The 26,530-nt window shown below is 41.5% G+C and overlaps 1 protein-coding gene across 5 annotated transcripts; it reads left to right on the top strand.

Moving 5' to 3' along the window:
• The first annotated feature begins 232 nt into the window (after positions 1–232).
• On the top strand, positions 233–26,293 carry LOC113137142 (rho-associated protein kinase 2-like). 5 transcript variants are annotated; one of them, XR_003296345.2, is made up of 34 exons: positions 233–705; positions 3,965–4,046; positions 4,633–4,733; positions 5,386–5,523; positions 6,700–6,960; positions 7,630–7,774; positions 8,063–8,201; positions 9,875–9,966; positions 12,393–12,552; positions 13,416–13,512; positions 13,614–13,693; positions 13,838–13,886; positions 13,975–14,110; positions 14,413–14,504; positions 14,806–15,052; positions 16,205–16,311; positions 16,443–16,602; positions 16,776–16,936; positions 17,204–17,388; positions 17,573–17,642; positions 17,907–18,010; positions 18,491–18,677; positions 19,180–19,273; positions 19,546–19,640; positions 19,778–19,966; positions 20,677–20,845; positions 21,062–21,277; positions 21,790–21,857; positions 21,975–22,063; positions 22,704–22,782; positions 22,949–23,216; positions 23,613–23,901; positions 24,650–24,734; positions 25,766–26,293. XR_003296345.2 is itself a non-coding variant. In XM_026318590.2 (34 exons), the coding sequence occupies exons 1-33, from the start codon at positions 610–612 to the stop codon at positions 24,999–25,001; spliced, it is 4,542 nt and encodes a 1,513-aa protein (XP_026174375.1). In that variant the 5' UTR covers positions 233–609; the 3' UTR covers positions 25,002–25,026; positions 25,766–26,293. The 5 variants fall into 5 exon arrangements, 3 of the variants coding, with proteins under 3 accessions (XP_026174375.1, XP_026174378.1, XP_026174377.1); XR_003296346.2 differs by lacking the exon at positions 25,766–26,293 and adding an exon at positions 24,905–24,991; XM_026318590.2 differs by lacking the exon at positions 24,650–24,734 and adding an exon at positions 24,905–25,026.
• Positions 26,294–26,530: the final 237 nt, after the last annotated feature.

The raw sequence follows: 26,530 nt of genomic DNA, 5'->3' as shown, positions 1-26,530 counted from the left end.
GTTTGGTCAAACTTGAGGTGATCTCGTATTAAAAAAATATACTAATAATATTTACCACATATTTTATTTATTTATCTATTTACCAGATTCTGAATACTCTCAGCCTTTGATCAGCCTCATTTTTAATTGCGATTCTGACTGACAACGTATTTCCACAGATTTTTTTCACTGATGAAATTGGAGCCCAGTTTTAATTTGCTGGTTTAAAGCGGAAGTCGTAGTGTTTCGTTGTGTCTACCCTGACCCTGCTCTGTCCTACAGGTTGAGCACATTGCGGTCGGATCAGGTTTTGGTTTGTAGCTACCTGGAGCGCACCTGAAAGTGAAGCGCGCCTTCATTCGGCTCCAAAAGGTCTGACCGGTTTCTGCCTTTCTGTGGAGACATTAAGGGGAAAAACAGAGACACAAGGTGCTGCGGCAGTGGATAGTTTACTAATAATTCACCGACAACTCAAGCCGCAGTTTACTGAAGAGCAGAAATGAGGATCTGAGCCAAACAGTAGCGGAGGGCGCATACCACCGGCTGTGTCGTAAGACAAAAAATAAGGCCTACAGGTGTTTTTCTATTGTTGTTTCATGTCCTTTGACCTGGATCCACTTTACTGGGATCATGCTTGGAGCCGAGAGCAGACTGGAAAGCCGGCTGAAGAAGCTGGAGTCCCTCATGAAGAATCCAGAGTCGGCGCTGAACTTGGAAAGTCTGCTGGTGAGTTTGCGTTTATCCTGCGGGGGTGATAGAGGGACAGTAGGTGTCATAGCTCAGACTGAGGCTAAAAAAGAAACTAAATAGTCTGAGCAATTCTTCTGATGTGATGAGCGTTTACCTGAAGAGACATGTCTCAGAAAATAAAATGAACAACCAGCGACACACGGGGAGAAAAGAAGAAAATACAAAGTGAATGCAAAACTAAAATATGTGCGTGTGAAATGCTCTGGTTGTCATTAAGCCGTAACAGAGGGAAACTCCACCTAATCCCAGCGTGTAGCCACCTTTTCCTGTGTTGAATACGGGTTTCTGACCTTCTTGAGGGGATGTATAAATATATATTTAATCAAATATGATTCACTTTTAAAGAGGGCAAGTCAAAAAACAATCAACTCAAAGTGAGTCATTGATCATTTCCAACCACTCCATCTCTTGCTCTGATAACCTGCTGGTTCTTTTAGGTGCGGCCTGTTGTTCACATGCTTGACTTTATGAACCAGCCTTGATAACATTTCTGCCTCTGTGGCTCAGCCTCCAACAACAAATACACATGTTTGAGCTGATATGGATCAGGCCTCTGTCCTGACAGGAACTAACAACAGGCCACAGCCTAAAACTCCATGTTCTTCATATGGTTCCTCTCTAAATAAAGTCCCCCCCCTAACAGTGTGGTAAATTCCTTCTGAGCAATTCAGAGACACCTTTGAGGAAATGTCAAGACTGGATTAACATGTTTCTCAACATGGATTGGGGAATTCGGGGGATTTTTCATGCTTTGGGTTCATTGTTGAGATGAATAAATTGGACTGATAAATAGCTGAGACACTTTTCATACTGGCCAGTCACTACGTTCCTCTCTGCTATAGTTTCTGCTGGATGTCTATTCTGAGTGCTGATGAGTCAGAAGTAAAATCCAGCGTAAGACGACCCCCCGTCTGATGCCACACTGTGACGTGATCACACAACAAAATCAAATGAATCATTTTCTTATGCTAAACCTCAGCACTCATGATTTTCAGTTTTCTCACTACAGTCAGATGCATGTGGTTCCAGGACGCACAGTAACAATGGGCAACATGCTGCCTATGCAGGGAGCTACCACACAGGACGCTGAAGTCACTTCCTGGAATTGAGATGGAGATAAACCCCCCCACTGTGATTTTACGTCACTATTTCCTGTTTGTCCACAATTATTTTTGTTGTAAACGCATAAAAGATGTTTTTTAATCAGTCGATTGAAGGACTTGGATCTTATTTGACTCTGATTTTAAGGCAAAAACCTCATGTTTGTAGTTTTATTTTTTCTGATCTGATGTTTTTATATATCTCTACTTTTTCAGACAAATTTTAAGACGGCCATTTCATTTCCTTCATGAGAGTCTCTGATATTATACGCTCTAAAATAATAATACAGTGGATCAGTAAATCTGTTCAGTGTGTAGCAGCTGTTACTGCTTTAAGCCTTGAGAGCTGTGAGTTCATCTGCAAAATCCTTTTTATCACTTAGATCTCAGATTATTAAAATGACTGTCACTACAGCTGAAACTCATTAAAACACAACAGGCATTTTTCACGTTTTGATATGACACAGTAGGAAAAGTCTATAGTATAAATAAGGAACTTAATGACGCTGAATTCCGTTTTCCTGTTTCGGTTTCCGGATCTTGACGTTGTTCATGCTGCCTCACTGTCACTGTTCTGCTTAGTGATTCGAACAGAACCATTGTTGGTGTTTTCAGTAACGCTACTGCACAGTGAAAGGAGGAGGTGCATTATTAGTGTGCAGGTCTGGGTATGAAGGCACAAATACAGCGTTCATGAATTCACATTGTAGAAACATGTGGGCAGGCACTTTAACAAATGTGGAAATGATCAAAAACAAACTTTTTTTTTTTTTTTTTTGAAGTTTTCACAAGGGACTGGAAAGGCTTTGGATTTCATAAGTAGGCTCGATTCAGATTTAATAAAAAGCTGTCAAAACCTGTTGAAATTTTAAATATAGGTTCTTAAAGGCTTCACGTGGAGAACCAGCCTCACTGGAGAAGTGACAATGTGCAAATGAAAGTGTTATAGAAAAATAGGTAATAAATTTAACTAAGGAAATATAATATTCCAGGTACAGAGATGTTATGTTAGGTTGGATGCAGCAGCCCAAACAGGTTTTAGTCACACACTCACAAAGACAAACAGTTGATTTGAATCTGGTGAGATGTTTTATTATATTTTCATATGATTTAAATGTTACAGAAAACACCACAGCTCACAGACTGTTGAAAACAGAGGTCCCAGTGTATTCTACTAACCACACACACACACACACACACTGTGTAAAATGATCATAGATTCTCGAGTGCTCAGCCTGGATCCAGACTCATAAGCTGTTTGTCCCACAATAGCTTCTGAGCCTTTAGGTCTATTTCCACCCATCTGCAGTTGGGGGAGATCTCTCTGTGCTGCTGCTATTTAAAGGTGCAGAATTGTTCCACATGCTGCTGCCCACCCACTCACATGTCCCTGAACAAACAGACCGACGCATGCTCCTATGGCTCAGTCCATTCACATATACATGCTGGATGACTCCAGTTGACCCCTGTTTTCAGGGAACAGAGGGTCATACTACACCCCACCCACCAACCCCCACCCCCACCTGCTGGACAGCCCTGCCCTGCCGGGCTCATGCGTTTGGATCAGAGACATTTTGGTTCTACATGAAACACAACACCGCTGATTTAAGCAGTGATGGCACGACTGAGGCCCTCGGCTTTTAGTCTGATGCTGCCCCTGTCCCTCCATGTAGGGAGCTGGTTGTTGGGGGGGGGGGGCGGCTCTTACAGCTACATGTGCTTAGTTTTTGTGGTTATGTGACTTGTTTTTATGTCCAACTCCATTGGCAGCCCCATTTTCTCCACCATGCGTGTTGCATTTAGGAACACACAGCAACAGAAAAGAAATTCATTTGTTCTGTTTTGTCCTTTTGCAGCAACCAGCAGAAAGTCTGTATTTCCTAACTTATCAGATAATAATAATAATAATAATAATCTGGTATCATAAAAATCATAAAACCTATTCCATGATTCTCAGTTTAGAAATGAGAATATGGCCAAACCCAAGCCATAATATTTCCAAAGTAAAAGAATCTGTTTTTAAAACACAGTGCTTACTTTGAGAGCAGGAGTGTTATTAAACAAGGCTTTTATTACATCCATACTTTTTCTGTTTGTTTACAGTGTGATTGTTTTTTGTCTTTTTTGTCTTTCAGGATTCCATGAATGCACTGGCTCATGATCTGAACTATCCTGCCCTGCGGAAAAACAAAAACATAGAGGCGTTTCTGAGCAGATGTAAGAGCTCCAGTGTGTTGTGCATGTGGACAAGGTCACGACTCTTGTGACTGGTTTGAAAATGCGAGTTATTAAATCCAAACCATAGCACTCTGGTCATGAAGCACTGAGTATACTACATCTTTGTTAATGCACACACATAAGTTCTGATATTCAAATGAACTTGCACTGAAATTATCACTGAAGTTTGTGTCACATTGGACAAACCACCTTCTTTTCCTAATAAATCCTTTGCAATATGAAGTCAGCATGTTAACCTTTGGCTAAAATATGTGTGGTGCATATAAGTAAATGCATAGCCTGCAGTATAGGGGCACATCTTCTAAAATGTAAACCATCCTTCGTTCTACTTAACTGCCCTTATCTGAAGATCTCCTGTGGCTTTAATAAATCAGGTTAGATTTATTCACTGTCACTGGGTTCAGCTGATGGTACTTTCTCATTCCGCACATCATTTTTACCTACAACCACCACTGACCACTCCCTGATCCAGCAGTCAGCAGCTGACCCCACTCTCTCCTTTGACCCCACGTGCTTGCAGCTTGACTTTTGCGTTGCTGTGATAACACATATGTCTGTCCTGCAGATGAAAAGGTGGTGAATCAACTACGAGAGCTGCAGGTGAAGCTCGAAGACTTTGAGAAAGTGAAGCTGATTGGGAGAGGAGCCTATGGAGAAGTGCAGCTGGTGAGATGTCTCTCTCTCTTAAGGGTTAACAGATGAGTGTGTGACTGTTTCCTGGCACTTTCTGATGACACATTATATGTGCACTTTGATTTAATGGCACAGGTGAATTTCTACTGAGCAGGTTGCAGAAAAATACCAGAAATGTCTGCCACTAGATGGAGCACCCAACTGTGAATCTACAAAAACAGAAAATATTTAAGATCTGCAGCATGTTTTTAGCATTTTATATATATATTTAGCGTCTTTCCCTAAATCATGATGAAGTTGATCGACTGATGTGAAAGAAAATGATTAAGAAAAGCAGAAATTCCTTGTAAGCTTCTAGTTTTTCCAGATGTCTGTCTTGTGTTGGTGGAGGCTTGAATCTGGTCTGTGCCGAGTCTCATGGCGGAAACGAGTCTGGACAGGCTCAGAGTGTAGGAGAGCAGCGTGACGTCTGGTGTGGGGGTGTAGAGGGGGCCTCGGTGTCTTTGTGTGTGAAATCTTGTGTAAGCATGTCTTTTATGGGTGTGTCCTGCAATTATGGGTTTCCCTCTCTGTCTTTGGTCTCGTGTTATCTTGGTCATTGTGACATTCTTACTCTCATGTCCTTGCAGTCTAATCACTGTGTGTAGCCAACGTCTCCTCTTTGCCTTGCACTCCTCTGCTACAGGTCCGTCACAAGACCTCTCAGAAGGTTTACGCCATGAAGCAGCTTAACAAGTTTGAGATGATCAAGCGGTCAGACTCGGCCTTCTTCTGGGAGGAGAGGCACATCATGGCCTTTTCTAGCAGCCCCTGGATAGTCCAGGTCAGACCCAGCGTCGTTTGAATCTACACGTTCTTCCCCTTTTGGACACATTTGAAATTGTTATCATCCTGAATGGACCAGATATCATTATAAGCTCTCTAGCGCTAAATCTGGTCCCTTCTTCCTGTTTGAATTATGCTTTGGATTAAATATATAGTTGGACCAGAAAGTTTAAACTTTTAGAAAGTTAAATTGTAGCTTGTAGAAAAATAACTCTACATCAGCATGTTGGGAAGTGGAATATTTCATACATTCAGGTTAATGCACTGCAGTGTGTGTATGCAATGTTAGGTGTGGACAATATGGATTAAATCTTTTCATATAATACTATAATTTTTATCTTGTAGTAGTAAATACTTTGAAGTTTACCTCATTAAACAGTTTATAGGTAAAATAACCTAGTGATGAACTGCAAAACATATTTAACATACAGCATATTACAAAATCCCAAGCATATGGGACAATGGAGACATATCTTATATTTTTATATCAGTGTAGAATATGTTGTAATGATTTAGTTTCATTGTGTGCCTGCAATCGAACTACATAATACGTAGTGACAAAAGGACCAGTCACAGTTATTCTTTCTTTCTTTATCCTTTATTGAAGCAGGTATTGTCATTGAGGCCATGATCTTTTTTTAAAGACATGATTCATATAAACCTATACGGTTTAAGTGGCATAGACAAAACGTTTCCTCACACAAATAACAATTTCACATTATGTTTGTATAATGACATATACTTAAGTATAATCTTCTCAAATCCTTGATTGAATTGAGTGATGTCAGTTTAAAGGTTTTCTGTTACTTGATAAATGATCAACCCATAGTCTGGCAAACCAGTTTTTCCACGCTCAGATTAAACCTGTGGGATGGCCAATGTTAAAATATCTTGTGGCTTCACACTGTGACTTCTGTGTTTGTAAGTGAACATTATAGATATACAACAATATACAATTCAATTCCCTTCTTTTGGATAAGGACCATCCCACCTTTTCATATAAAACACAATAGTGGTGAAGAATCTAGCATGTACACAGCCTCACTATAATCAAGTAGCAGATGGTCCATGAAATGTGAGAGAACAGTGTAGTTGTCTTTCATTCTGTGATGAAGTAATGCCTCTTGAGTAGGGCTTTAAATCACATTAAGTGACTCACTTTACTGTTTTCTAGTTGTGCTGTGCTTTCCAAGATGACCGAAACCTGTACATGGTGATGGAGTTCATGCCCGGAGGCGATTTGGTCACACTCACCATGAACTATGACATACCTGAAAAGTGGGCTTGCTTCTACACTGCTGAAGTCGTGCTGGCGCTGGACGCCATCCACTCCATGGGCTTCATCCACCGAGACGTTAAACCTGACAACATGCTGCTGGACCAACAGGGACACCTCAAACTGGCCGACTTTGGCACGTGCATGAAGATGGATTCTGTAAGTTACATTTAATGTTGTGGTTTTTGTTTTCAGGTGGCTCTAGGAACCATTTATGTTGAAGTGAAGTCTCCTGTTTTCTTGGCCCCACTGCACCACCAAGTGTTGAAACTGTGAAGTGAGGCTCAGTGCAGTGCAGCTGTTGCATCAGGTTGTTTTGAAAGGCCCCAGAAGTTATTCTGCTAAACAACCAAACAACAAAGGTCCCGCCTCTGCTGTGGGTCAGGAAGTGTTTTTCCACCTTTTGTTTTTACCACAGCGATTTCGTAATAGCTGGTTCTCAAGTGGAGCCACGCATTTAGGCTCTGTAAAAAAAATCTACCAGACTGTGTCACATAATTTCTTTCTTTTGTACACAAACATGCTCAGAACAGACCAGCAGAGTTGGAGCTTTTTTCCTAACTGATTGTATAGTGTCCATAAATCAGAGTTACTGAAATGCCACCTCAGAATGTCAAGACTATGAAACAACTTGTTTTACACAGGAGAAGCTGACAAGCAGGGAGTTTACAGACAAACAAACATGCCACAATGTGCTTTAATGTGTTTTCCTCATACACCTATTTCATAAATATGGCCTCTGTTGTTTGTTTGTTTTTTTTTCTGCTTCATCCCCAAACATTTTCCCGTCACCGTTTCCTCAGTGTAATATATGTTGTGTGTTTGCAGACAGGCATGGTGCACTGTGAGACAGCTGTCGGCACACCAGACTACATCTCTCCTGAGGTGCTGCAGTCCCAGGGTGGTGATGGTTACTATGGCCGGGAGTGTGACTGGTGGTCTGTAGGAGTGTTTATCTATGAGTTGCTAGTGGGTGAGTGACCTTCTGTACTGTTTATTCATCCAGGTTTTTTACTGACTTACACATATTATGATGGAGCACATGAAATACTGCATGTTCTACCCTGTGTTGGATGGTAGAGTGAAGATATAGGACTTCAATCAATAGACTGATCAGTAACAAACACTATATGTTATGTTCATTTTTTTGCCATATGGTTTAAAAACAAGCACATTCATATATATGTCAAAAAGGCTTTTTTTTCCTGTTCCTGTTCGGTGTTTTGAAGGTCTGGTAACAGATCTCTCACCTTCCTCATAGGTGAAACTCCCTTTTATGCTGAGTCCTTAGTGGGAACATATGGGAAGATCATGAACCATAAGAACTCCCTCGCCTTCCCAGATGATGTCGAGATGTCTCCGGAAGCCAAAGACCTCATCTGTGCCTTTCTTACCGACAGGTTCGACTATAAATCACAAAACCTAAGCTTGTGTTTTGTGCTTCAGCAATTAAAGTATTTCCCAATTTCAGGTTGTCTTGCCTGCACAGTCAGTTGGATACACGCTCAATTTTTCCTTTTCTGCTTTGTTATTCGTCTAAAGATTATATTTGTAACCCACCTCTGAACCCCATTTGAGAAGAGCAAAATCTTAAACAAACACAATTTTTATTGTGATTTGACAAAGTTGGTTGAATCATTTTTGTTCAGTGGAGCTAGAATAATTAACTACCAGGTCAGCAGCAGTTCAACAAAAGAGAAATAACTGGATAGTTTAGAACAAGTGTGACAGTGTATGTTTATTATTGTTCATTATAATAACTGAGGGCAGTGGTGTGTTTCATTCATTTGTTTTTAGTGGTTGTTGGTCAATAGTGGAGATCTATGTCGAGCTACATCACTGACATTGTTTGTTTTGGTGTTTTCATGGGACGGGTTGGCAAAAAGAAAAATATAGAATATTACTGGACTTACAGATTTTCTGGGCTCAGCTGCCATCTGAATATGAACAGTTTTTATTTCTGAAATAACATTTTTCACTTTAAAGGTAGAAGCTACTTGAATTGACGTGTGGGTTTGGATCATGTACTTAGTCAGTGGCCGCTCCCTTGGAAGAAACCACTTCCTGTTTACATTAGTAACCCCGCCCCCAGGAAAGCTCAAACACAGGCTCTTTCTGCTTCAGTACAGAGTAGCTTTTCACTTTGCCACACACAGTTTATTTACCTTCTCACTCGCTATTCTCCCACTGCGGATAGAATCTCGTGTGTGTGGCTGCACAGCCAAACAAACATACACACACACACACACACACACACACACACACACACACACACCAATGACTACATTCAGCACGTAACCCACATGCTCTGTCACTGTCGCTCTGTCTTCCTGAATTATTCCTATAAGCACCACTACCCTGTTCTTACATTCTCCTCTGAAAGTTTTTCATCACATTAAATTTGTAATTTTCTTCTTCCACCTTTTCTTGGTGCCACTTTCCATTGCTCCATCCTCATTTTCTCTGCTGTAACTTTCTCTTTTTGCCCCTTGCAGTTTTCCAGACACTGACGAATGGTCTGTTGTCACCCTGGCTTGTTGTTTGCATGTCAAATTCTTTTTGCTTTTTTCGGGGGTTTTAGAAACTACTTTCTTCCTCCCGCTCCTGCCCTGTCTTCTTCTTGGCTGGGTTTGGAATGTCCCACACGTGGCAGGGCCAAACTGCCGCACCCCTCCAGCCCTGTACCCAATGCTGGAGGAGGGAGAAAAGGGGGGACAAGGTGAAAAGGAGTGTGTGTAGAGACCTAGAGAGAGAAAAGAGGAGCAGCTCTAGCAGTTGGTTGAGTTAGTCAGGGTTGCTGATGTTGCTGAACCCACTGTCTTCAATCCATCTCTCATTGTGGATTCATATTGTCTCTGGTCTGATTGGTTAGAGCAGGTTATCAGGAGTATCCAGTGTCCACCAGTTATCATGTGGCTCTCCATGCTGGTCAGTGCCGAATGGTTGCTTCCACTAAGCTGTGTGTTTGGGATGACATGTTGGTGATGATGGTGGGTGGAGGGGCGGAGAGGGGTGTGTTTAGTGTTCAGGCTGAGGACTCTGCTCACAGTCTCGGTCCTCTTGCTGTGTGCAGGCAGGTTCGTCTAGGCCGCACCGGAGTGGATGAGATCAAATGCCACCCCTTCTTCAAGAATGACCAGTGGACCTTTGACAACATCAGAGAAAGTAAGTGAATGCATGTCTTTCAGTCTTCTTTATTTTTATTTTTAAACCAACCCAAAGTTGGAATTACATCTTTCCCATCTCTGGTAATGTGTTACTTTTAATACATGTTGCTATTGCTCTGCTTCTTATCATATCTAGCACCTTTCTCTGCAGATCTGGTTTCTTTCAGCTTTAGTTCATGGTTTATTTCCATCTCCTGGGCCGTTAGGCCTGCATATATATGGCACATGTGCTTTCCATATGCTTCTTGCTCACATTATATAATTGGATTGTGCAGAGTATGATGTACAAAGTCTGCAGGATAAGCAGCATATGGATTTCACTCCAGGAGAATAGAAAAAAGACATTTTCTCGATGGAATAATACAGTGTGTCTTGACAGTGCTAACCAGATCACAGGTCTATTTTTATTACATCTTATATTTGCAAATCAAGTGCAGACAGTTTAAAATAAAAACTTGTAATGGCCTCCAGCCATCAATAAACATGCAGCCCTTCACAATCCATGGTAGCATTGCACACACTTATGAAACAAAGGGCAATTGAATCAAACCAGGAGTATTTCAGGAAGCAGAGTAAAAAGCTTTTCCTGGTTTAAAACCTTGTCCAAACCTTAGAAAATGACAAATTTCCTGGTGCCATGCAGTCAATTTGATCAAGTAAAATTAGAATTGTATCTAGCATTTGGGATTTATTGTTGATTATTGATGGCTAATTTCATCACTTGAGGAATCAAAAGTGAAATATTAGGTAATAATTGCTGTTAACTGCAAGAATATGAGTTCTTGTGGGTTCTGACAGTATTTATGAACAAAACAGGATTTGAGAATAATACTGGATTTTCTTCATGGTTTCCTTCCTTTTACAATTTGATACAACATCTAGTCAGTGATGATTTGAAATCATCAATACAAACTCATTATTTATACTCAGCAATATGAAGCACTTAAAACACTAAACTCCCTTTCTACAGTTTCATCAATCAGACTTAATTTAGTCAGGAAGGAAAGAAGGAAAGGGGATGTATTAGGAATATGAACAGGAGCTCAGTGTCTGTATATAATTAGGTCTACACACTGGTTCTTTTCCTGCTTCTGCTTCACCTGGTTCTGATTAGAACAACAGACAGAACTTCTGATCACAGTCTGGAACATGAAACCACTACTGTGCCACTGCTGTGCTGCGCTTCTCTCTCTTTGTGGTTGCACATGCATGTGCTGCCTCACACACACACACACACACACACACACACACACACACACACACACACACACACACACACACACACACACACACACTCCAAATTTGACCCCAGTCCTGTTCATTCCTGCAGAGCTGCTTGTACCTACCAGCCGTCTGTGTCTGACATTACTTGTTTGCTGTGTGTGACTATGACCGAGGAGGGATTTTCTTTTCCATTTTTGGGTTCAATCAAAGATGCTGTTCTCGTATTTATTAAGTTTATAAGTGCTGGAATAGTTCAGGGCAAGAAAGCAAGTGCCATGGTCAGATAGATGGGTAAACGAGAGGCCGCCCCCCGTAGCAGCAGGCGGGGCAGGCTGTGCGGCTGTACGCACTGGTCTAATGAGAGGGGTATCCCAGTTTGGACGATTACTCCCGCTCTCTCACTCTCACTGTGGCCATGACTGCCTGTTATTACGCGCCCGCTATCAGAGAGCATTCTGGGAAGTCATGCCACAATGGCCTCCATGGAGCGGCCTGTGTCTCTTTCTGTCTCACCACATTTTGGTTTTTTTTTTCTGCCTCTTCTTTTTTATTTCCCCCTCATTTGTTTCATTCCTGAGCTTGATCTCTCCCTGTATTTTCTCCACTGTCTTTGAGTCACATTTGTCACGCTGAGGGTTGTGTCCCGACCTGACAGTAATGAGCTCTTTGCTCAGAGCCAGAATTGCACTGGTCAATCCATAATGGCTGCTTTTTTTTTCTTAATTAGGAACTATTTATAGGGTAAAGGACTAGCTTAGTTTTATCTGATTGGCCCTTTGTCACATTTTTGTCTGCCTGTTGTGCAGACTCTTAAAGTACGCCAGCTTCTGTGAGAGGAGAGCAGAAGGAGAGTTTTCTCCTGGTGTGTTTAGGCTTCGTTTGTGAAAGGCGCTGTGTGTCGGGCACAAAGCGATCACTGTGCGTGAAAAGGAGCCTCATGTCAGCCTCATGCCAACCTGCAGAAAACTCAGAAAGCTCCTACTACACACACTCCCAAAGTTGGCATAGAGCTTACTCAGAAACAGGTATGCACTATTAAGAAAACACTGAAGTACTTTAACTTTAAATACCTGTTGCACTAGGTCTTAAGCATCAATAGTTGGTGTTTGCATGAACTATCACCTTTCTCTTTCCTCTACCCCTTCTGGTTTGCACCTCCTCCTTTCACTCCATGACTTTCTTTCTATTTCTGACCTACAGCTGTGGCCCCAGTTGTGCCAGAGCTGAGCAGTGACATTGACACCAGTAACTTTGACATCATTGAGGATGATAAAGGAGCTGCTGAGACCTTTCCTCCACCCAAAGCCTTTGTGGGCAACCAGCTACCATTTGTTGGCTTCACTTACTTCAAGGAAAACCAGTAAGTGGTTTATTCTGTTATTTGATTTGAGTATATTTAATATGAATATTTCAATGTCATTATACTTTTATCTGGATTCATGTTTGCTGAGCTTTTTTAAATTAAACTAAATGGTCTACAGTAGGAAACTGGCTTGAAAACAGCAGTGCACCTTTAATGCAGTCTTAAAGCAGTCAGACACTGTATGCCTGTTCAAGCTCCACACTGCTGCCTTGTTCTCACAGCCTCTTTAACTGCCCTCTCTTATGAGGCTTATGATGAAGTCTAGTTTTTAACTCCGCTTTAAAGGAGAAATAGCAGAAAACATCAGCTGTGTATTGGAGGGTTTGTGCTCTAACCTTCAGGGATTGTTTTTACTGTTCTGACTTGTATTAATCATAAATCTGGTGCCAGGTCAGAGATCTGTTTAGACAAGTTGTGGACTAAATAACTACATTTCTGCCAAGATATGAACATTGGGCAGCTAATGAAAGTCTGTGTGCAGTCAAACCTTTGCCTTCAGACCGGCCTTTCTTGAATTTTAGATACATTCCATCTTTAATTATTAAATTGGGGATATAAGCTTTCCAAACCCTCTGGGTGCAGACATGAAAGAAGTATAAATACCACACAGGAACTGTTTATGCTAAAGGGCACAACTGGTCTTAAAACGATTGTAAAATGGATTCAGATTGTTTGGTCATTATGCAGCCATGTGGCAGAGACATGCAATGATTACCATGACTGCTCACCAGACTGTGGGTTGGAGAAGTCCTCGAAAGGTGAAGGTAAAAGAGTTGGATGTTATCAAGGCTGGAAAACCACCTGAGGTAAAGCTTAGTACCAAAAATTCATGGCTCTCTCCTGTCTCCTTTCTCACTCAGACTGTTGAAGGGAAATAACAGCTGCTTTGTGGAGGATTTAGAGAGCTGTAAGGAAAAGTCTGACGAAAAGGATATTTGCTCAAGCAGTAAAAAAGAGGTAGATTTTAATGTTACAGTGGAAGCTATGAAAGATATAAAGATGGAAATGACCATTAGATAATATATGTTTTATTTTATGCTCCTCTGTCGTCTGAGTAGCTGCAAGAGAAGCTTCATCAGCTGGAGGAGCAGCTGGACCATGAGATGCAGGCCAAAGACGAGCTGGAACACAAGTACAAGTATGAAGCTTCAGATAAAACACACAAACACACAGAGCTGACCACCACTCAGGTTTTACTGAAGCAACAACTCACCATGTATCTGTACGTAATTATCCAGGTTTATCCTTTTAAAGGTTTTGTACAACTTGTCTTTCCCCTCAGAAATGCCACAAAACGTTTAGACAAGCTGGTCAAAGAATTAGATAATGAGGTAAGCGTGGAAGGAGGGATGCACCTGGTAGGAAAAGTAGCTCTGAGTTCGTCCCATTCACGCCGTTTGTGATTTCCTCTGTGATCAGATGAACAGCAGACAGAGAGTCGAGGCCTCGCTGAGGCAGCTGGAGAGAGAGCGAGCCCTGCTGCAGCACCAAAGTGCCGAGAACCTGCGTAAAGTGGAGCTTGAGACTGACAGAAAGCGCAGCCTGGAGAATGAATGTAAGCATGTGGGAGAATCCCTGCATACGCTCAGATGAGCTGATGTCTGTTGTGATTTTTCTGTCCATGGTGATTTTGTTTTTGTTGTTGGTCTCATTTTGTTTTTCATTTGTAAAATTGATCACATCAGTCTACTAAACCTATTAAACATTTTAATATTATTATAAGCTTTACTTCAGTTCCAACTGTTTCTATTCATACAATGTGGTAAAATGTGTGTACATCCTGGTTATAATTGGGTGGATTATGGTTCTTCCAGGACACTACCTTAACCCTCTTACTCGTCTCTGTTTACCCATCAGTGAACAACCTGAGAGATCAGCTGGAAGATCTGAAGAAGAAGAACCAGAATTCCCAGATCTCCAATGAGAAAAACATCCAACTGCAGAAACAGGTGAATGGGAGCTTTTTCATACCTTCATACCATTATTTATATATATATATATATATATATATATATATATATATATATACATATGCTCTGTTGTTCTGCTGCTGATATTTTACTGTTATTGTTGGTGCTTATGCAAAATCAAATATGCTAATATATTATTCCATATTCAAGCAACGATCCATGGCTGTGGTTTTCATTATTATTCTGCTTTTCCCTCATTAAATTGCTCTGATTTTACTGCTGCACTGACTCAGTTTTGCCTTCAGGGAAACAAGTTTCATCTTGTTTGTTTCTCGTGTAGCTCGATGAGGCCAACGGTTTACTTCAGGCTGAGCAGGAGGTAGCAGAGAGGCTGAAGAAGAGTCAAGGAGAGGTGCAGAAACAGGCTCAGAGCCTGGAGATCAGCCTCAGGGAGATGCAGGAAAAATGTCTCCAGCTGGAAAACGGCAAGATGGAGCTGGAGAAGCAGGTGATGGGGCTGCAGGCCGAGCTGGAGGAGGAGAGAAGTGACCGCAGCCTTGGGACAGAAACCATTACTGACCTGCAGGGTGAGGTGTAATTCGCTGCTACACATTCTTGCATTAATGAGTATTGAATTTCACTGAATCAGAATTCACAGGTGGCTTTAAAATGATGCTTTGTGAGAGAAACAATAACTCATTGTTCATGTTACAAATGAAATCTTCCAAACAGAAAACTTCTTACAGTCAGAGGTTTTTCTGCTACGACTTTTCTGGCAAAGCACTGAGGTAATACTCCTTTGGTTTGACCTTTTGCAGTACTATTACAAAAGCTGAGCATTTAAGCATAGAGTGATCAGAGTTCCACAGTCAGTAGTCATAGCCTATAGTTAACGCAGCCTGCACACAGGGTTGGAAAGTAACAATACGCAGAAATAAAAAGCTGTTAGAATGCAGCTGTTAAATTTTACAACAGTCACTAACGAGCCAGCCAAGTTTTTAATATCTCAGAACTTTTAAAATGCCATACAGTTAATGTTAGAATTCCCCAAAGAAAATTGAATTCATTGCAATAACTGCAGATAATCATGCTGATACTTACGGGCTCAGTCAAAGCCACTGCACTAAACATCCTCAGGAACAGGAAAAAGGCCTTACACAACATGAAGCTGGACACCGTGAAGGGTATTAGATCAATTTTTGGATCCGACCTTGGGAAATTTTTGATCATAGGTGGAAACATCTGCTGAAAATCTGCGAGTGAAGCAAGAGGCTGTAAAAGGCCAAAGGCTGACCAGAGCCAGCAGCTTTTGTGGGACACTGTTTGGAAACTTCAACATGTTCAGCCTGTGCAGAGAAGAAAGTCACTGAGGTCATAGGGGCCATAATGAAACAATGGTGTTGCCTGTTTGCTGCGATGCCTCATGCTTTTTCCTCTCCTGGTAAAAGTCTCCATGTAGGTGGAGATATTTAAAGAGAAAATAAACACTAAGTGCAGTGTTTTCATGTATCTGAGGCAAAATGTGTGCAGGAGTATTATGTAATGTCTCCGAGATCTATTTGGACCTGAATAGTTCAGGTGCATTTCCATTAAGTTTTTGCATTCACTTCAAGTTACGTCATATATATTTCTTAATCCTGGCCGGGAACAACATGATAAATCTTACAAGTTCTCCTCTTTTCTTTCTTTAATTGGTTTGTTCCTGCTGTGTTCTCTCTTTTCATTTTCTCCCACTTCAGGACGCATTTCGGGCCTTGAAGAGGAGTTAAAAGAGGTGAAGTTATCTCTCTCTAAGGTCCAGACGGAGAAGAAGGAGCTACAAGAGAAACTCAATGACCTTGAGAAGGTTTTTTCTTTTTGTTGTTGTTGTTAATTTGACAGTTCTAGTTTTCATATTGTGAATGTTCCCATGCAACAATTTCAACAGAAGAATAATGATAGTTCCTGGAAGACTAATACTCCATTTTGACTCTGTAGGAAAAGAGCAACCAAGAGATCGACCTGACGTTCAAGCTGAAGTCACTGCAGCAGAGTCTGGAGCAAGAGGAGGCAGAACACAAGGCCACCAAGGCCAAGCTCGCAGATAAGAACAAGATCTACCAGTCCATCGAGGAGGCCACATCTGAGGCCTTAAAGGGTGAGCCAGTGGGAGAACAAAAACATGACTGTAGGCTGGAGAAAAGCCTCAGCCAAAAGTTTAAACTGTATTTTACCTGCATGACCTACTCAGATATTGGCACATGACCATAGTGTGGTGTACAAGGGAGATTAGCCTCCTGATGTTTTTCTTTGTCATTTCTTTTGGTCCAGAGATGAAGTGCACCCTGCAGGAGGAGCACAGCTTGAAGCTGCAGTTAGAGGGAAAGCTGCTGCAGCTTGAGAAGGATCACTCCATGCTGGACTGTGATTACAAGCAGGCACAGCACAAACTGGAAGAGCTACAGGCACAAAAGGAGAAACTTTCTGAAGAGGTTTGTCTGTTTTTTTATTAAAGAAAAGATTGCTTTCAAGCTAATACCTCACATTCAGCACTTGCCCAAAACCTCTACAGTAAAGAGATGGAATATCACACCTCTATCTGTTTATTTTGCTCTGACACCGAGCAGTGTGGCCTTGTTTCAGACATTAGAAAGTGTGACAGACTAATCAGGATTGAAGAAAATAACGAGAGTTTGCAGCTCTACAGCTTAAGTTGTTCCCTATCGCTCTGTCTAACACTATGTTATGTGTTTGTGCAGGTGAAGAACCTGAGCTTGCGTGTGGAGCAGGAGATCCACAAGCGGACTCTGAGCCAGAATGACCTTAAGCTGCAGAACCAACAAATGTCTGTTCTCCGCTCCTCGGAGAAACAGCTCAAACAGGAACTCAACCACCTGCTGGATATGAAGCAGATCCTGGAGAAACAGAACCAGGAGCTACACAGGTCAAACACACACAGTAATGGGCAAAATGCACACTGTAAATATACACACAGAGCAATAGCATTTAATAGTGTAATATTGTTGGCAAACTGTGGAGAATCACATTCATCGTGCTGTTTTGAGGAAAGTGTTTTGGCTGGTGTTCTGTTGACCCAGAGGAGTGACAGATTTTTGGTGCTATTCCAGGGAGAAGCAGGAGGCTGACGGCCAGCTGAAGGAACTGAAGGACCAACTGGAGGCAGAGCAGTATTTCACAGTAACCAAAATGATTTTTTATTTTTATTGTGCAACCTGTCTGCGAAAAGCAGTGACAGACAAATATTTGAAACTCTGCATAGCTGAATTTGAATTAATTTGTCAACCTAGCAAAATTTTAATGGAGCTTATAGGAGCAGTTATTCTTCTCGAGTGTATTTCGCCATCCGGTCTTAACTCTTCACATATATCTGTTGTCTAAATGAAAGTAATTAAAAAAAAAAACATAAGAAATGAATTCAACTTCTTACTGTCTTCCTCACAGACCCTTTATAAGACACAGATCCGTGAGCTGAAGGATGAGCGTGATGAGAAGAATAAGCTTTACATGGAGGCGCAGCAGCAGCTGGCAGAATATTATGAGGAGAGGTGAGTGTGGGCTGCTGTGCAGTGACAACCTGCTGAATCCATTTCCTATTGGGATTATTCTCAACTATTATTTCCATGGAATATGGACCAACTGTTGTGCATAAAATCAAAAGAATAACACAGAATAAAAATAGTAAACTCTCATCTATGTTAAGGTTTCAAATGTCAGCAGTAGCAGCCATGATATATGGATGTATATAAGTGCTATTTCTAGTCTGTGCATTCACCTCACAGCTAAAAAGCAGAATATGACCTTGAGTGAGTGAAGTTTAACCAGATTGTGCTCTGATTCCATTTATCTCTAGGTTGGTGGATGCTTTAAGGCTGTGCACTGACAAAATGTCATTAAATATTCATGTAAATCCACAGTACGGACAGTTTGTTTGTAACTGGCATGATAACTGCAGGGATTCAAAGGTTTAGCCAGTTCTGGTAATTCAATAAGACTATAATAACACCCTTCTCTTCTCCCGTCCACAGGGACTCACTGACAGCTCAGCTGGAAACCAGTTTGACAAAGGCAGACTCTGAGCAGCTGGCTCGCTCCATCGCTGAGGAGCAGTACTCCGATCTTGAGAAGGAGAAGATCATGAAGGAGCTGGAGATTAAAGACATGATGGCGAGACACAGACAAGAGCTCAGCGATAAGGAGGGCACCATCAGCTCGGTGAGATCAGAGTCGGGGCTGAGGCTTTTTTCAGCTGGATGGATCCAGGAAACATTAAAAATCCATTATAAAAACACTTCAGCTACAGGATTATTTGGTTTTTGTTTTTCAGTTTTGCCAGTTTCTTAAAGATACTCTATGGAGTGAATGAATATGTTTACATCGAGTGGTAAAAAGCCAATGGCAGTTTTTTTTCCAGTCCTAACAAATGTCCTTCTTCATAAAACAACACTCAAAAAGCCAACTGTTAATGTATTTTACATCTGGCCCTTGCCTGTCCTTTGTTGGCGGCAAGCTTTTGGCATGTTATTGTACCATCCCCACCTGTCAGTCAGTTTTATAGCCTAAAACTGGCAGCACATAAAGAACATTTTTCTTCTTCTGTTCATCCTTCCTGCAAATGAAATGTTGAAATGTGCTACATAAACACAGCTTGCTTGCTTTCCTGCTGCTGTTTGCATGGATGAGGCTTGTCTCACCTCTGCCCCGTCACCTTCTCCAGCTGGAAGAGTCCAATCGCACTCTGACGGTGGATGTAGCCAATCTGGCCAGTGAGAAGGAGGAGCTGAACAACCAGCTGAAGGAAATGCAGCAACGTGAGTGTCGTTTTGAGTTAATGAGCACCACAAAGAGAGGATTACTGCGAAATGACTTTCACCTCAGTGCTGCATAATCTGTTAAAAAGCTGCCTCGCATATCTAGGTGGTTTATGGAGATAAGGCTGTGAAGCTGTCATAAACATTATCCATTAACGTCTTCATCAGGGAACCGAGTGTCTGTAGAATTGCAGAATACTGATCTTCAGGCCTGCACTATAAGTTATGTATACAAGCCCTGATTTTGAAGAACATCTCTGCTCTTCCTACAGAGCTCCACAAAGCCAAAGACGAGGAGAAGCAGATGAACTCGCTCAAACTGTCCTTTGAAAAGCAGCTGCAAAATGAAAGGACACTAAAAATTCAGGTATGTGCCTGGACACCTACGCAGGTCTTGAAGTTTTTCTATAGTTTCATACTTATACGTTTTTTTTAAACAGATGACTGTTATGTCACATCAATAACAGATTTCAGTAAAGCTGCATACTGCTGTTGTGCTCTCAGGCTATCAACAAGCTGGCTGAAGTGATGAACAGGAGGGAGACGCTGCGGGGAGGTCACCGAAACATCGACACCGAGGTGCACAGGAAGGAGAAAGAGAACAGGAAGCTGCAGCTGGAGCTGAGAACAGAGAAGGAGAAACTCAACAGCACCATCATCAAATACCAGAAAGAGCTGACAGAGATGCAGGCGGTCAGTACGCCCACACTGCCAGCGTACTAACAAATGGCACAATGTGAATATATTCAGACACAGATTTAACCAAAAGCATGTGTTTCTGAGAGATACCAGAGAAGGCTGCATTTTTCTCGCTAATTAAAATCCTGATTATGTAGTCTGATGTAGATGGCAGTTGGGTACAAATGGGTGGAAAATCAAAAGTGTGTCTGCTTGGAATCAATAAGCTGATTAATCAATACCTGTAGTCAACAAGTAATAAATCCCTTTTTCATGATTTAAGATCGCTTGGAAAGTTGCTCCAAAAGTGTAGGAGGAGCAGTTCAGCTAGTGGTGACTGCAGAGGCCAAAGAATATGCATCTTTTATCACAGAAACAACAAACATAGCGTCCAACATGAAGATTGTTTCTCTGCACAGTATGCTTCTGTTAAAAACCCAGACTCATGTGAATGTCATTATTATTTCTGGGCTACTTGAGATAAAAATAGATTTAGATAATAAGCCTGAATGTCTGGTTTTGGAAAATCCAGCAACAGGCTCAGCTTCTCTCCATGCACTGCTGTTCCCTGTGCACATTACCTGAGCCCACATGAAACTTCAAGCTTTGTTAAAATTGGGTGTAAAATGTTCAAATGCTTTAAGTTATATGCAGATATCAACATTTCTCTGCTTATTTTCTGAGACCTTGAACTCTAGTTAAACCTGCTGATGTCTGTTGTTCAGCTGATAGCAGAAGAGAACCAGGTGCGTCAGGAACTTCAGATGGTGTTGGCCAGTAAAGACAGCGACATCGAGCAGCTTCGTTGCCAGCTCACCTCCCTCAGTGTTCACTCTCTGGACTCCACCAGCATCAGCAGTGGCAACGACTTGGATACGGGTGATGGATATCCAGGTAGACAATGTCATCGTCACATTGGCATCAACATCTGCGTCTGTACTTCCTGCATTCCTCTTTCTACAGCCTTTGTTCCTTTGCTGTTTCCTGTGTCTTCACTTTGAGTCTTTTTGTCTTCCAGGCCAAGTATTTTTTTTAACCTTTTCCTCTTTATGTTTCTTCCTATTTCCCCTCTCGTTTCACTTCACTTTCCCTCCTCGGCGTCCGGCGCAGTGCGCATTACTCACTCGCACACCTCCGAATCAATGTCCTTCACCTACCAGCGCACACACAAATCTGTCTGCATCGACACCCGGCCTAACCTGCACTCGGTTCGTCCTCTCTTTGACTCTGACTCTGAGGATGAAGAAGATGATGACGGTCAGGTGGAGCAGGGCCACCGTCCCCTTGCCCTGACCTACGAACAGCCCTCTGAGCCTGAACCTGCAGGTGATCCTGCATGGTGGTTCAAAGTTGGAAGGGGGTTGAAAGTTAAAACTGCAACTGACCAGTTTATAACATAGCTATTGAAATATTTAGCTTCACCCTGTTTTAACTCGCTCAGTTTAGAGAGAAATAATCCCAACCCTATTTCAGCTCTGTCTCTGTGCTTTAATCCTCTTTCATTTTCACTGCATGTGAATGCTTCCAGTTAGATACTGCCCTGCTTGTGGACAGTGAAGTTTGTAAGATTTTTTTTTTTTTTTTTTTAAACTAAAAATAAAACTTACAAACTATGTGTTGTACAGGTGAGTCCTTTTAATCCTTGTAGTCTGCTAACATTAATCCTGTTAAAAGCAGCACCTTGCTCTTTGGCCTTTGCCCTCAGTTTAAGTGAGAAAACCATTTTCTCTGTGAGTGATGAGACTCTGCTTAATGGAAATGCCATCAAGGTCTTCCTTTAAGTACTTTACATGATAACAGGCTGTTCTTTTCCTGTTTTATTTCCCTCTTCAAACTAGACTCCAGGCTGGAGGGTTGGATTTCGCTTCCTACCAAGAACTCAAAGCGGTTTGGCTGGGACAAAAAAGTAACTTTCCCCGATTATTTGTTGTATCTACAGATTTGTTTTTGCAGTAATTACCATTTCTATTGAGTCATTTCCACTTCTAACCAATTTGGCTCTTGTTTTCCTTTTCCGTTACAGTACGTGGTGGTGAGCAGTAAAAAGATCCTGTTCTACAACAGTGAGCTGGACAGAGAACAGGCCAACCCTTTCATGACCCTGGACATCGAGTGAGTCAAAGCAGGGTTCTTACTAATATACAGTAATACCCAAAGTTAGTATTTTTGAGTCATGAGCAGAGCTTTGAGCTAAATGGTAATGGTGTAATGCCTGTAGCAAATGTTAAGCAGTGTTTACATTTTCATTTTAGCATTTTCACAGTGGTTCTTCTACCACAGGCAAATGTCAGAGCTGTAATGTTTCTAGCTTGCAGATGTGTTTTCATGCAAACACAAAGTGCAGGAGATGCTGATGGAGAAGGCAAAAATTGCTTTTCTGACAGGATGATGGGCAGTAAACATTATTACAGCTCACCCTGAGGGAAATGCGGATGTCAGCAGTAGAATTTCATGGCAATCAATCCAGCGGTTAAGATATTTGCATCGAAGTGTTGTATCGACGTAGGGGCTGACATTGCTGTCCCAAGCTACACCACGAGCATGTCAACTGAGAGAGACGCCACCACGAAAACTGTCACAAAGATCAAGTAGAATTAACTGAAGTCAAAGTGAGGAATGTACCGGACGAATGACTGTGTTTCGAAAGACTGTTACAAACATGTTTACTGTCAGTATCATTCGAGTTATGTTCCACTAATTTGATAAATCGGCTTCAACTCTTCTTCTTCTTCAACTCCTCTCCCTGCATCAGTAAGCTGTTTCATGTCCGACCTGTCACTCACACTGACGTGTATCGAGCAGATGCCAGAGAAATTCCACGGATATTCCAGGTAATGAGACAGAACCGTCCTTTATTTTATGTTCCCTCGTCCTCCTTTCACATGCTGCCAGTGGAAATGATGCATGATTTTTTCATTTCGCCCATCCTCCGCAGTAAGTCTTCAATAAAATGATTTCTGCCTCAATAAAGCTTCAATGAAATATTTATTTCTCCAGATCCTGTATGCTAATGAAGGCGAGAGCAAACGTGAGCAGGAGGTTGTAATGGAGCCCGTGCTGTACGGCGAGCGGCCCTCCTACATCAGCCACAAGGGCCACGAGTTCATCCCCACTCTATATCACTTCCCCACCAGTTGTGAGGCCTGCACTCGGCCCCTGTGGCAGGTCTTCAAGCCGCCACCTGCACTCGAGTGCCGCCGCTGCCACACCAAGTGCCACAAAGACCACATGGACAGGAAGGAGGACGTTATTGTGCCCTGCAGGGGTCAGTGTGGTTTATATTTGTACCGTAGAACCAGATATATCTACAGATTTAATTTGCAGTGTTGTATATGTATTTGTGTGCATGTAACAAAATTACAAAATAAAAACACCACCATCATTTGGCTTCTCAGCTGCTGCCATTTGCTTTGGAGCAAAAGCGTATTGAATTACAATTCTATTAAGGCCTGTAGTCAGCAATTACTGTCGTTATCAATGAATCGATCAATTATCTTTTAGTCACTTAGACTGTAAAATGTCATAACATCCCAAATTGCACATTTTATTCAACTAAAAGTCAAAACCCAAATATATTTAATTGGCAATAATAAAATATGATTTCTGTAAAGCTGCTTATTGTTTCCATGTTAATCCTTTTGTTTCTAATGTTCTTTCACAGTGAACTATGACATGTCCACTGCCAAAGACCTGCTCCTGCTGACCAACTCTCAGGAGGAGCAGCAGCGCTGGGTCAGTCACCTCCTCAAACGCATCCCGAGGAAACCCCCAACGAGTCCTCCCTCCGCGGCACAGAACAACCTTTCTGACTCGTCATGTTCCTCTCCACGGATTTCACCACGACCTTCACCCAAAGGTTCGCCTCATTTGTCACCCCATCGTGGAGCCATTAAGATCCAGCCCAGCAGACAGCAGCCATCATCATCATCATCATCATCAGGGAAGACCAGGTGAGAATGGGGAAAACACAGAAATGCAGAAAATACAAAAAAAACTACAGTTGGTTTTACTTTTTCACTTGACTGTAAAATAGCTATTTTACATAATATATTCACTAAGTGATGCTTCTTACATCTGATCTATAATGCTAGAATGGTTTTTATTAAAGCAGTGCATTCATATCCCATAAAAAGGAAATTTTGCGCAGTAAATGCTCAGTAAACCCTTTTGGGAACATCTATTCCGAGTACAGGGGCCCTTTTCTTTACAGACCTTTGTTTATTATTGTTGTTTTGCGTACTAAAAATGCTTTTTAATTATATATAGGAAGGAACATTTTTAAAATATTGCGTCGTGATTTAATATGCACTATATTTTATGTTTTCTACTCATTTTGCCTTCCTGTCCTTTTATCTGAAGCATTATCTGAGCACTGTGTCACAAGAGAACCTCTAAACCTAAAACTGTGCCCAGGCAACATGATGTTTGGAGACATGGGTACAGAAAACTGTCTTATAATCCAAAAAAATTAGGTTTCGAAATGCTCAGCCAGGATTCAGAACAGGCCTAACTGATCTCTCGTTTGTGCCGATGGGTCTTAGTCCTGTGGCACAAGATGTTGCTTTAATGAGGCTTCCTGAGTCATTTGCACCTGCGTCGCTCTGTCTGCATTTCACATGCGTCATGTTTTCTGTGACTAAGATGCACAGTTATCAGTTTGTCCTCTCAACCACAACCTAACTGGCTCTTATCCCGCAGCACTGGCCCCATGCTCCGTATCATCCTCCACTGACCTCTCCACCTCTGACCCCAACCCTTCTAGTGTCTCTCATGTTGGGAGACTGTAAGTAGCAGAGCTTGGTGTGCTTCTCCATAATGCTGCACTGCTGAGCTTATTAACCTTCTCACCATAACACGCAGCATTTACTAACTCATGAACTGCTCTATAGTGCCCCCTGCTGAATGTGGTAAAGGCTTTTGACCCCTTGGTGAAACTCATACTTACTGTTTCAGATTGCTTGATTTTGGCCTAAAAGACTGGAGTTGGTCGTTGGATGATGTCGCTAATGATGATGATGATGATGATGATGATGATGATATTTTCTTCTGAGGAAGTGAAAGAGGGGTGACAGAGGGTAACTGGACCTCTGCATGGATTTTGTGTGTTTTTAGTTTTGTAGGCGGTGTAAATATAGCCAGAAGCATGTTTTTGTGTGATTTTACAAATATAGAGCTTAGTGCAAATGTGTGAACTTCACTGTTACAAAAATAATTTCATCTTTTTTTGGAGGTACATTTGCTGCATATGTTTACTGCAGAGAAAGCAGACTGATTTTTGGAATAGTCTCAATCTAGATGTTTGCAAAGTAAAACAGTAACGTAATATTTAGACATTCTGGAAATTAAGCTTGTTTGTTTTCTTGGTGAGAGCTAAGATGAGAGGATCAGTGCCACTCTCAGCCCTGTTTGTTAAAATAAAGCTATAACAAGTCATTAGTTAGCTTAGCACAAACACTAATATCTGGATCTGTTCAGGTCTTTGTGCTAACTGGCTCCTCCCTGTAGCTTTACATTTACTGTACAGACACACAGATGGGCTCTAGCTTCCCTGCACATTCCTGGCAGTCAAGCAAATTTCCCACATTGTCAAATCATTGATTTAATATTTTATTTCTTGCAAACAAGCAGACAAAAATTGTCCCCGTATCTGTCTGCTCTTTATGCACATTTACTGGTGCATTCTGTTGCTACTGGATAGCTTCCTTGTTTAATATGTGTGGATTTTGTGTGGGCGTGCCTCTGAAGTCCTGCCATTCTGCTGGTAGCATCCAAGGTTTTCACTTTTTTTTTTTTTTTCTTTGTCTCTCTTCACAGTTAACCCTGGCTGACTAAAGATTTGTTCATCTTTGTGGATTAATGCCCACGGTCTGGACACAGTGCCTACATGTGTTATTTTTTTCAGGGAACTAGACTGAAAATTAAAAGAAAATTTAATCATGGACTTCATCCAAAGAAAATGTGTTTTAAAAAACTCAGTGCCTGGTCAATAAAATTGCTTATTTTCTGATCATCAGAATGACAAAAACATGGACGTTTTATTCTGTCAGATGCAGTGACTCATAGATTTATATTTGTGAAGTGATAGGCATGTGTGTGAACATTTGTATATAGGATTACAAGGTCTGTCTGTGTATTGTACCAGAAAGTGTAGCTCATAGTATCTGTTTTATTTTTATGGATATAACACACCAAGCACATTATACAGCACATGAATACATCATTATGAGACGTATGTCATTAGACAAAGTACATCTGTTACAACATATGACAAAATAATGTGAACTGAAACAAACAATATTTTCTTCCAGTCATTCATGACAAATTAAAATAAATTTCAAATAATGAATAATTCATTTTGATGTCTGTTGAAAGTCCAGTGTGTAGACTTCCAGAAATGCGAACAGTGGCTCTAGTGATTTTCTTTCTGCCTAATTTGAAAGCTTTCAGGCTTGATTTCACACAATGTTCCCCCCTGGATAACGTAGAAATGGCATCACGAGCAGTGGACTGTATGAAATATACAGACGGAGTAAGTTCATTGTAATGTTTTGGGGTGTGGACACAGGAAACGCTGGGGAA

Source organism: Mastacembelus armatus, chromosome 24, assembly GCF_900324485.2.
Source record: "Mastacembelus armatus chromosome 24, fMasArm1.2, whole genome shotgun sequence".
NCBI lineage: Eukaryota > Metazoa > Chordata > Actinopteri > Synbranchiformes > Mastacembelidae > Mastacembelus > Mastacembelus armatus.
This window is presented reverse-complemented; position numbering and strand designations above follow the sequence as displayed.